We start from the raw sequence: 12,671 nt of genomic DNA, 5'->3' as shown, positions 1-12,671 counted from the left end.
AGAGCCATAGGGAAAAATGAAACCTTACCAGCAGATCTCATCTCATACACAAAGTAATCTGAAACGGGTCATAGACCTAAAAACAAAAGCTAAAACTACAAGGCATTTGGAAACCTTGGTGGCATAGTGGTTAAAAGCTACGGGTGCTAACCTAAAAAGGCCAGCAGTTTGAATCCACCAGGTGCTCTTTGGAAACCCTATGAGGCAGTTCTACTCCAACCTATAGGGTTGCTGTGAGTCAGAATCGACTCAACAGCAACAGGTTATAAGGCTTTTGGAAGAAAACAAAGGAGAAATCTTTGAAACATTAGCACAGCAATGATTTCTTCATTCACACTCACACAGAAACCTAACCATAAAAGAAAACACTGATAAACTGGTTTTAATCAACATTTTAAACTTCTAGTCATCAAAAGACCCCATTAAGAAGATACATAGGCAAGCAACAGTACTGGGAAAAAATATTTGCTGCATATATATTTGACAAGGGACTCAGCCACAAAATATAGAACTCTTACAAGTCAATAATAAAAGAACAAAATAGCCCAATAAAAAATGGGCAAAAGACTTGAACAGATATTTTATAATGAGCACTAGTAAAAGTGCTCACCTCATTAGTCTTCAAGGAAATGCAAATTAAAACCACAATGAGATACCACAAGGCCTCTACTAGAATGGCTAAAAGAGACTGGCAAGGCCAAAAGCTAGCGAGGGTGCAGAACAACCAGAAAGGACTCCTCGGCATTGCTGATGGGTGTATGATATGGGTCAACTACTCTGGAAAACTTGTATGGCAGGTTTTAAGAAGTTTAACATTTACTTATCCTATAACCCAGAAATTCTACTCCTAGGTATTTACCCAAGAGAAAGGAAAGCATACTTCTACAAAAAGACCTGTGTAAGAATCTTCACAGCAATTTTATTCATACAAACTAAAAACTGGAAACAACCCAAATGTTCACCCACAGAAGAATGGATAAACAGTGTGGGCTATTCATGCAGTGGAATACTACTCAGCTGGAAAATGACTTATTTTGATATATGCACAGCATGGACGAATCTCATAAATATTTCGCTGAGCAAAAACACCAGACATAAAGGAATAGATATTGACGATTCTATTTACATGAAGTCCAAGAACAAGCAAAACTACTCTATGGTGATAGAAATCAGAAAGGGGCCTCACAAAAGCTGGACAGAGAAAGCTTAGAACATTACAGGGCAGCCCACTCCCCGCTGACCAAGTTCCTTCCAGAAATCCAGAGTACCTGGTTCGCTTACAGCTCCTCTGTTGTTGTTGTGTGCTGTCAAGTCAGTTCCGACTCATAGGGACCCTACACGACAGAGTAGAATTGCTCCATGGGGTGTCCTAGGCTGTAATCTTTACAGGAGTGGATGGCAAGGTCTTTTCTCCCACAGAGCTGCTGGGTGGGTTTGGACTACCGACCTTCCGGTTAGCAGCCAAGGGCTTAATTATTGTGCCACCAGGGCTCCTTACAGCCCCTTTAGAAGCTCCAAGTGTAGTAAGCCCTACGTTTCTATGAATTCACTCTTGACCCTGCCCATCGACTTCCTGGGAAGGGGCTGCTAACAAGCTCTCAGGGGAGCTCAAGTCAGGTTATGATGTAGACTCTGTTCAGCCTATTTTCCCCCGGGAGCCTTCATCTAAAAACAATGCTGCCCTTTCTTTGTGCAGCTAGGTTCAAGCTTGCTTCTCAGTGTTCAAAATTAAACAATCTATTGTTAGGAATTTACATGGGTGGTAGAGCTTATGAAGAAAGGCAATGAAAAGCTTAACCCAGAATCAGGACAGTGGTTGCCTGGTGGGAGGGGAAGAGGGGGTAACAACTGGGGAGGGGCCCACAGGGAGCATCTAAAGCAGAGTTCATAACCTATCTCTTGGTTCGGTGTGGTGGTGAACAGCGCATGTACATTTAGTATGCTCTTGACATGTAAAAAAAGTTTTTTTGACATGTATGATATACTTAGTTTTTTAAAAAATTTTTGTTGTGCTTTAAGTGAAAGTTTACAAGTTTATACCTAACTTTTTAAATAAAAAAAATAAAGGTGTAAACGGAATACAAAGCATTAAGTTTTGCTATATGGCCTCAAGGGAAGTGGATAGGAATCAAATTTCAGCACAACTGAAGGTCTCACGTTCTAACAGCTAGATATGACCATGCCTCAGAAGGTGGTGTTCACCCTACCACCAGGGGTGTGCATGAATATGATGGACGCTTTGTGAAGCTGGTACAGAGGGACTGGGAGCATCACCTGGGGTAAAAGATCCTTCCAGTCCTAAGACTCTGTGATTGTATGACTCAAAGTGTTAACTACAGGCAAAACACCTTGGTACCCTAATGAGAGAATCACCGTCCTTCTAACCTGGACTGAACAGCCTATCCTGATCGCTGACAGACACACACCTGTTTCAGCGACTGCTCTGTGAACTTACTTCAGGGCGAAATTATTATTGGAGCTGAAAACATGAGCCAACTTCAGCAGCAGCAGCAGCATCAATCACACCTTTTAACGAACTTCTTTATGCCTATAGCTAGGGAACACCACTCAGGAAGTGAACGGAAAAAGGCAGCCTCATCAGAAAATCTTAGATTGCCTTCAAGTTAACATATGAAGCAGAAGTTCAATCATACAAGGAAAACATGTACACCACACCAACCTTCTGCCTCAGACGGGCTGCCATGTGGCCCAAGAGACAGAAGTTCAATCACATGAGGAAAACATGTACACCACACCAACCTTCTACCCTCAGACAGGCTGCCATGTGGCCCGAGAGACAGAAGTTCAATGACATGAGGAAAACATGTACACCACACCAACCTCCTACCCTTGGACAGGCTGCCATGTGGCCCGAGAGACAGAAGTTCAATCATATGAGGAAAACACGTACACCACACCAACCTCCTACCCTCGGACAGGCTGCCATGTGGCCCGAGACACAGAAGTTCAATCATATGAGGAAAACATGTACACCACACCAATCTTCTATCCTCGGACAGGCTGCCATGTGGCCCAAGAGACAGACGTTCAATCGTATGAGGAAAACATGTACACCACACCAACCTTCTACCCTCGGACAGGCTGCCATGTGGCCCGAGAGACAGAAGTTCAATCATATGAGGAAAACATGTACACCACACCAACCTCCTACCCTCAGACAGGATGCCATGTGGCCCGAGAAAAATACCTTTGAGGGCAGCACAAATAAACAGATATAAGACTGATCTTTCAGACGGCTCTTCCCCAAAATTGTAGATTTTTTTCAGTTCTCCTTCAAACACCACACAAAAGAAATATTTCTAGCAAAAGCACCATACAACATATATACAGGCATGCAGGTATTCATTTATTTAATCAGTCAATCACTCATTCATGTCGTGACAAACAGTCCAGATTGGCTGTCAAGTATCTCAGATCAGTTAGAACAGGCAAGCAACCCCTATTCTTCCTCGGAAGCAAATACATACCTCAACTTTTCGAGTCTATCTATTTCTTCAGTTTTGAGTTCATTCAGTTCCTTTGTTCTTCTGGAAGTTTCAGCATCAAGCCAATCAAGCCTAGCAAACAGCATAAAAAGTCACACCGACTCTTCCTCAGAGCTGGCAGGGTTTCATCGCGAGAGAAATGGATGGAGGGTCAGAGCTGCCTTGGCTCCAATCGTGGCTCCACCGTGGGCATCTTAGGTGACTTCAGTCTTTTAAGCAGGCAGATAGTCAACAAACATAAGAAGCATGGCTAGATCTACACAATCTGGATCAACTGCTAAAACAACTAGATGATCTAGAAGAGGCCCACCTACCTTCCTCTACCTCGGAAACAGATACAGGCAGTCCCCAGTTGCGACTGTCTGACCTACATAAAACCTGTAGTTACGGACCAACCCCCATAAAGCCTATTACATTAAAAATTCAAGGTACATACAGTGGTTTGTAATAACAAATGGGCAGTACTTTGTGACATGCATCAAAACATTATTATTATTATTGTATTATTATGTTAAAGATATTTTAGTGTTTCTGGAAGTGTTTCTTTAATGTGTTTCATACATAGAAAGGTACACTGTATACTACATACTAAAACGAACATTTGACTAACTCATGTTAGATACGAACCCTACCTGACTGCTCCCACTCAACGTACTAATGTGACTTACAGACAGACTTCGGAATGGAACTCTTTCGTAATTCAGGGGCTGCCTGTATTTACCTCCATTTTTGTATTTTGTCCATTTCTTTGGTTTTTAATTCTTCTAGTTCCTTTAATCTTTTGGAAGTTTCAGCATCAAGCCAAGCGAGCCTAGCAGACAGTACAAAAAACAGTCAAATCATTTTGACCTCGCTGCTGCAATATCCTTACCACAGAAAGAGACCAGGAGTCAGGATCCCCAGGGTCCCAATAGCAGCTCCATTAAGGACTCAGTAGGTAACATGACCTCTCTGCACCCCCTAACGCTCTCCATGCAATATTTCTAAGTAAAAGGACATTTATGTGCAAAACCAATCCTAGCTAGCGTACAGAGCAACAAGAAACTGCCTACGAATGTTCTCGAGAAAACCTGCCCTCACTGTATGTGGGATTCCTTGTTCCACTGTAAATAAAGCCCTTGCTGTAGCTTGAAGTTCAGACAAAGAAAGGACCCCCAGGAGAGTCCTGTAGGTATAATAAGGGCAAATACAAACAAAACGGAAAATTCTGAACAGTTTTATTGTATACAAAAGGGCTTTGACTTTAAGTCTAGGATATGTGACTACTCTCAAAGTGTTTAATGGTCCACTTTCATTGGCTTCCTGGTACCTGCAGAATAACTTCAGCCACACAAACACAGAGCACCAATGCAGAGGAAGAATATAAGAGGCACGGAAGATGCTGTCCAGCTGAAAATCTCTTCACTTTGGAAATGGTAAGTAGTCAAGACTTTGAGAAGGAAGTAGGGTGGCCTTCAGGGCCCCCAGATATGGCTGCAAAGAAGCTGCTTGTGGCTGCTAGTCAAGTACCAGACTCGATTTCCAACAAAGCCCCGAGGGCCACCACCCCCGGAGGGGCTGTTAGCCAGTGCACCCAGCAAGCGTAGAAGCTGCTGCTGGCAGCCGTGGACTGACTTGGGGAGCCTCCCTCACCTGGCGCCCTGTCCTGCCAAAGCACTCAACACTTACCGTTCTTTAAGGAAGGGTGCACTGACCCTCAGTGGGGTGGTGGCCACATCTGCCACACCTCCAGCTGGCTTAGGACACTTATTTTTCCCCTCTTGCAGGACTCAGCCCTCACACTGGTCTGTGTGTGGTGCCAAGACAGCTGCCTCTGTGAAAGGACAGTCTAAGAAACTGTCGTTTTCTTAACAATCCCAAAAAGCAACCAAAAGAAGACTGGTGGGTGGGGCGGGGGGGGGGGATCAAAAACCTCTTTGGATTCTTCCTCTCCCTTGTCTCATGTCCAATCTGTTGCCATGTCCTATTGATTACATAGTGTAATGTCACCCCTGAGAAGTCTTCTCCAGTTCCTCCACAGAGTTAGACACTGCATACCTATCTCCATTACAGCATTCCCCAATTCCACTGGGACTCTTTAGACCTCAAGGACAGGGGCATGTCTTTCTCATCTTTGAATTGCCCCACCATCAGGGACAATGCTGGCCTGCAGTAAATGCTCACTAAACAAACGTCTGCTGAATGGAAGGACAGAATGAGAGCATACAGGACGATTATAGGCTCTCTGCAGTCTGTCTGTATCTTCCACTCCTTTCTTCTCTCTCCCTGCCCTCTTCTCTACTCTCCCTCTCTGACCATCCACGCTGTGCCTCAAAGCTCTCATTTAGGTCCCTAAAGAATTCAGATTTTTTAAAACAGCCTAACTGCCTTTCCTCCCTTGAGTCTGCTCTCCAGCTCACCCTATCCATACCCGTCAGATTCACATTCCCATGGCATATTCCGATCCTGTTGTGCTAGAATTCACAAACCTCCAAAGGCAAGGGGAGCCCTTAGCAGAGAGTCCAAATTCCAAAGGCCACCCTGTCCTGCGCCCAGTTTACCCTTCCAACCTTATTGGTTGACTTCTCCCTTTACTTACCCTATGCTTGAATCAAATGAAACGACGTTTTACTTTCTGTACATAACCCACAGATTTTATCTATTTATTTATTTATTTATTTTCACCATTCTCTTCCCAGGGAATGTTCTCACCTCATCACCATATTTAAATCCAAGTTCTCAGTTCAATTTCCATCTCCCTGCATGAAGCCTTCTCTGATTTCCAGAGCAAGAAGTAACAACTCCCTCTTCTAAGCTCTCAGGGTCCTTAACTCTTTAGTTGTTAGGGTATGTTATAGATCGAACTGTGTTCCCCAAAAATATGTATCTACTTGGCTAAGCCATGATTCCCAGTATTGTGTAGTTGTCCACCATTCTGCGATCTGATGTGATTACTCTGTGTGGTAAATCCTAACTGCTATGACGTTAATGAGGCAGGACTCAATCTACAGAATTAGGTTGTGTCTTGAATCAGTTTCTTTTGAGACAGGAAAGAGAGAATGGAGCAGAGTGGACAGGGATCTCCTACCACCAAGAATGAGGAGCTGGGGTCCCTGAGTTCCAAAACTCCTAGACCCAGGGAAGAGTGATGGCAAGGACCTTCCCCAGAACTGACAGACAGAGAGAAAGCCTTCCTCTGGAGCTGGCACCTTCCCAGAATTCGGACTTTTAGCCTCCTAGATTGTGAGAGAATAAATTTCTGTTTGTTAAAGCCACCTGCTTGTGATATTTCTGTTACAGCAGTATTAGATAACTAGGACAGGGTACATGCCATATTCTCTCTTAAATCGTAATTAATTTTGTATCTTATCTTCTCTATTGCTTGTGAATAAGTAGGAGCTGGGGTGGTGTCTCATTTGCTCTCTTTTAAAGTCTCCACAGAGCTTACAACTGTGCTGTGTACAAAATAAGCAAACGATATGCAATTGACACCCATATAATTTTTAAGTGAGTGAAACAAGGAATAAAAGAAGGGGTCAACATAAGCTGTATAAGTTTGACAGAGAAGTCTGGCAATCCACAGCTTAAATAATGAACTTCACACACAGGAAAGGGAAGCCAGGGTTTACTTCAGATTTTACCAAAAACCCACTGCTGTTGAGTCGATTCCGACTCATAGTGACCCCACGGATTCTACTAAAAGGAGCCCTCTAATCTTCAAAGATTTGAAATGCCAGCACAAACCTGGCTGCTTCATGCTCAATGGCACCTTGCCAGTGACTTTCCTCTTGAGTATCTTCTTGCTGAAGAGACTGCTCTTTTGTGGCCTCTTTGGAGCTATGTTTTACCTTTGTCCACGCAGCACTGGAAGAAAACAGAGAAGTATATATTTGTTATCATTTGCCCATGTCCAATGACTCCTTAAAGGTGTCAGCTCAGAGAAGACGAGGGCATCACATTAACGGCGACCTACAGCACAGGGCCCTAAATCGGAAGCTGAATGTGAAGAAGACTAAGAGACGCCAGGACTCAGGCTCAGCTCCCCTTTGCTTCAGAGAAGCAGTCACTATTCTAAAAGAAAAACCAACTGTCAGTTACAGAATTATAGGTGAACTTCCACAAAACCCTGTTATAAATTCGGATCACTGATTACGTTCCTTATTATAAGGCAACTCTGTATCATTTTAATACAGCACTAGAGCCTAGAAGCCTTATCCAGTCCCCTCCCTGTCCCTCCACATACACTCTAGAAGACATCCCGTTGTATATCTGCTTTGCAACATAAACTTCAACCAAGTAATGTTATTTATGGGCTTACCATCTCCGTATTAACTGCTCATGTAACAACTGAAATCTGGGCAGAGTTATAAAAACTAAAAGGCACATTATGAAATCAAAAGATCAGATTTTAGTTCCAGCTCTGCTACACGAACAAGACATGAAACTCCCTAAACATTACTTTTTCAACCTTAAAATGGGGCTTGATGGATAAACACAGCCATGCATTCAGAACTATTCAAAATCTTAAGGTAAGTCCATTCCGCCAGGCTTCTTACCCTGTCTTCTGATGGGCTGCAAAAGGCAGACATGTGATCACCAACCCCCTCACTCATTCTCCTCCCCACATTACCGGTTCCTGCTTCCTCTCTTCTACTGTCCGGCCTCCTGGTCCTTTCCACTGTGCTTCCAAGAACTACTGACCCATGGTAAACAAGCTCCCCTTAACCTTTAGCCAATTTCCCAAAGATTGTTTCCACCTAATTAGCTGGACCCTGGCTCCCCTACAGGACAATACCTCCTCTAGCCCTCTGGAATGGCAGCTCCTCATTCTCTATGTGCTTTGAATGAGGGTGACAAGATGGTGATGTCCCGTGCAGTCAGGACAGTTTCTGTAAGATTTGTATGGTTTCCTAATTCATAATGATCTTGCCTTGGAACTGGAATTATTTTTAAATATTCACTCACTCAGCAAAGATTTACTGAATGCCTACTAAGTGCCAGGCACGGGACACACAGCTGTAAGAAAGGGCATAGTCCCTGACCTCAAGTAACCAGAGTCTACTGTCAAAGGAGACAAGTGAAGAGAAGCCCACGATCCTCCATACGATACCACATGCCCACAGGGTGACGGGGTGGCCCCTGGGAGGAACTCAAACCACAGGCGGGTGGGAAAAAGGAACCAAAAGGCTTCTGGGCAAAAACTCATGTCTCACCCAAATAAGCTTATCTTCTTAATGGGAACGAAGGCTGCTGTTTTATTCGCTTTAAGCTATAAGTAACCTTTGATCTGTAAGTAAAGATAAAACCACAGACCCACATGGTCCCTTGAATTTTTACATACCATTTGGGGGATGCTGGCGGGGATGTGGGGTTTGGAGGTATCCAAGGAGCTCTCTGGTCTTTCACAGGCTGTTGGTTCATTTTTAATCTGGATGAGACTGTTGTCTGGTGCAACCTGCTTTTGATGTGAGGTTGAGTTGGTCTACATCTTTCAGCTCTATGGAGTCCCTGTAAGTGAAAAGTATAAATTAGGAAGCCAAATGAATATCAGAGAAACTGTGGTTTCAATCTTTGGTGCACTGAAGGCCCAAGTGTCCCTACGTTATTCATACATCCAACTCAGCAAAAACCTAACTGGAAAGCACTATGGTAGACATTTTTGGGGGGAGGGTATATGTGACACTGAAACATCCCAGTGGCGGGGAGGTAGGAGGGGGACAGAGAATTATAGCCCTGGCTCTCTCACCTTTTAATATTTATATTTATTTATATCCATTTTCCCTAATTAAGTAAAAATAAAGTTAATCTGTACTATTTAGAGATAAATTGTAAAATACTCTTGGTGAAAATATGTACTTAATCTTGTTTAATATCCACAATATAAAAAGAATTACTACAATTCAACAATGAAAAGACATGTAACTCAATTAAGAAACGGGCAAAAGACTTCAACAAACATTTCTCCAAACAAGATATACAAATGACCACTAAGCACAATGAAAAAATGTTTAATGTCATTAGTCATTACAGAAACACAAATCAAAACCGCAATGAGATACCACTTTACACTTACTAGGATGGCTACTATAAAAAAAACAAAACAGAAAATAACAAGTGTTGGTGAGAATCTGGATAAACTGGCAGCCTCATCCATTGCTGGCGGAAATGTAAAATGGTGTGGCTGCTGCAGAAGGCAGCTTGGCGGTTCCTCAAAAAGTTAAGCACAGAATTGCTATAAACGTAGGAATCCCAGTCCGAGGTACATAACCACAAGAACGAAAAGCAGGGATTCAAATAGCTACTTGTACATCAACGTTCACTGCAGCAGTATTCACAGAAGCCAAAAGGTAAAACAACTCAAGTGTCCACCAACGGACAACTGGATAAACAACATGTAGTATATATGTACAACGGAACACTACTAGGCCATGAAGAAAAATGAAACCCTGATAAATGCTACAAACGATAACCTGTGAAAACATTATGCTGAGTGAAATAAGTCAGATCACAAAAGGACAAATATTATACGATCCCATTTATATGAAGTATCTAGACGAGACACATGCATAAATACAAAGTAGGTCAGTGGTTACCATGGGCTGGAGGGGAGGGAAAAATGGGGAGTTGCTGCTTAATGGTTACAGTTTCTGTTTGGGGTGATGAAAAAGTTCTGGAAACAAATAGTGGTGGTATGAACAACACTGGATCGTACACCTGAAAATGATTAAAATTTCAATTTTTATGCTGCATATATTTTACCACAATTAAAAAAAAAAAACTGCCCCCTCCCCAAAAATACTTAATCTTTCAGAGCTCTGGGTTTCTCATCTGTAAAATGAAGATAATGTCTTCATATGTTTCTGGATGATTAAATGGGCTACGACAGGGGGAGTGTGATAGCGATGAAGGTAGAAAGCATATGCCATATACACAGAATGAAGCAGGCTATTTAAAAACAGGCTAGAGAACGAGGCTGTGCCTCTGGAGAAGAGCACTGTGTTGAGTTCCCACAGGCTGGGTCCTGACTTCCCAATTATCCTCATACTAGTTTGGTTAGAAAGCAGTAGAGACTTGGTCCTAATCCATAATTTGTCAGTAACTGGTAGTTACCGCTAAATATCCTTTTCCTGGGGCCACCTGACAATATACACGTTTGCTACAGAATCAGAAAATGGCATTAATGACAACAAGGGGTATTCAGACTAGGAGGTGTCTTCTCCCCAATTCTCTCCTCATAGGGCCTTGAGTGAGTTTTAAATAGAAGTTTAAAATATTAGTGAGTTTCAAAGCAAGTTCTAACTACCCAGCCAGCTCCCAATGCTGTATTAGAAAGTACTCACCCCAGGATGCCTTTTAATGTCGACTGATTATTAGTTACCCATATTTACCCTTAGCATGAACCAAGTCTCCAATCCCAAGCTTCCAAATCAGAAATAGAAAACAAGCAGCAGCCGAGTTTTAAAACAGCTTGCCCACTTAGGGCCTCGGTGTCGAATGAGGATCTTACTGAGCCAGGACAAGGGAGAACGCCCAGTCCTGACAACAATACTACAAACTGCTTTGTTGTTGTTGTTAAAAGAGAAAACCAACCTGGACTCAGCTAAGCTTAGGCCACTGGACTCAGGGCTCTGTCACCTTACCGCCTGAGAGCTCCAATTCTGGCTCCACCACTTACTAGCTCCTGTGACCCTGGACAACTTCAGATTGATATAAACGTGCAAAAGAAAGAAGTGATTTCATACTTGTTGCGGTCTCACAGGTGCCAGGGCATCTCTCTTCCTAAAAGGCGCGTTCACGGTTGCAGGTTTCTTTTTCACCACTCTTGCCTTTACCAGGGCTGACATCTCATCTTTGAAGCTTGCACTTTGGTCTAAAATAGGTGGAGCTTCTTCCTGAAGGATATCTACAGGCAACACATCAAGTTCATCCTCTAACCTCTTGGTCCCGGGAAGCTCCGTAACAGGTCGATGCTTATCTACATGAAGATTTCAGAAGGATAAAGGGAAAATGCTGCTGAAATCAAGTCAGTGAGAGTGACTACCTACAGACAGATACACTCCAAATATATACCACTTTTATTCAGCATTGTTCTAGACAGGGCATTTAAACTCGTAACGTCTGTTGCCATCGGGTTGATTCCGACTCATAGTGACCCTACAGGACAGGGTAGAACTGCCCCATAGGGTTTCCAAGGCTGTCATCTTTACGGAAGCAGACTGCCACATCTCTCTCCCTTTGGAGAGTGTGCCAGGTTTGAACCACCAACCTTTTGGTTAGTAACTAAGTCCTTAACCACTGAGCCACCAGGGCTCCTTGCCAGGGCAACTAGAGAAGAGAAAGAAATAAATAAACAGCATTCAAATCGGAAAGGAAAAATCAAACTATATTTGCAGATGATATGATTTTGTATACAGAAAATCCTATCACCCTCCAAAACCACTAGAGCTAATAAACGAGTTCAGCAAGGTTGCAAGATACAAGATCAATATACACAAATCGATTGTATTTCTATACACATGTAATGAACAATCTGAAAATGAAATTAAGAAGCATTTCCACTGACAACAGTATCAAAAAGAACAAAATAGGAATAAATTTAACAAAAGAAGTGCAAAACTTATACTCTGAAAACTAAAAAACATTGTTGAAATAACTGAAAAAAAATCCCATGTTCATGAACCGGAAGATTTAAAGCTGTTCACACGGCAACACTCCCCCAAGACCTGCAGGTCCAACCTAATCCCCATCAGGCTCTCAGCTGACTGCTCTGTAGAAACTGACAAACCGAGTTTAAGATCCATGTGGAGTTGAAAGAGACCCACACCAGCTAAAACAATGTTGAAAAGCAAAGACAAAATAGGAGGACTCACATTTCCCACCCAACTTCAAAACTTACTAAAGCAATGGTAATCAAGCCAGTGTAGTAATGACAGAAGGACAGACATACAGATCAACGGAACAAAATCAGAATCCAGAAATAAATCCACACATCTACGGTCACATGATTTTTAACAAGGATACCAACACCATCCACTGGGGAAGGAACAGTCTTTCCAACTAATGGTGCTGGACAAATGGAGAGCCACATGCGAAAAAAGCTTGAAGGTAAAGACCTCGCACCATATACAAAAATGAACCCAAAATGGATAAAGGCCTAAACGTAAGATCTAAAACTACTGAAAGTCT

General features: G+C 42.7%; 1 protein-coding gene across 5 annotated transcripts in view; it reads right to left on the bottom strand.

The window, feature by feature from the left end:
• Positions 1 to 12,671, bottom strand: part of KIAA0753 (KIAA0753 ortholog) — a 55,099-nt gene that overhangs the window by 20,176 nt on the left and 22,252 nt on the right. For all 5 annotated transcript variants that reach the window (XM_003416714.4, XM_023556329.2, XM_064271623.1 and 2 more), the window contains 5 exons: positions 11,228 to 11,460; positions 8,827 to 8,993; positions 7,230 to 7,349; positions 4,228 to 4,317; positions 3,489 to 3,578 (listed from right to left, as the gene is read on the bottom strand). In XM_003416714.4, the coding sequence (XP_003416762.1) occupies positions 3,489 to 3,578; positions 4,228 to 4,317; positions 7,230 to 7,349; positions 8,827 to 8,993; positions 11,228 to 11,460 (700 nt within the window). The remainder of the gene's footprint in view (positions 1 to 3,488; positions 3,579 to 4,227; positions 4,318 to 7,229; positions 7,350 to 8,826; positions 8,994 to 11,227; positions 11,461 to 12,671) is intronic.

The sequence above is a fragment of the Loxodonta africana genome, chromosome 18, assembly GCF_030014295.1.
Source record: "Loxodonta africana isolate mLoxAfr1 chromosome 18, mLoxAfr1.hap2, whole genome shotgun sequence".
Classification (NCBI taxonomy): Eukaryota; Metazoa; Chordata; class Mammalia; order Proboscidea; family Elephantidae; genus Loxodonta; species Loxodonta africana.
Note: the sequence above shows the minus strand (reverse complement) of the source record. Positions and strands in the feature narration are given on the sequence as shown.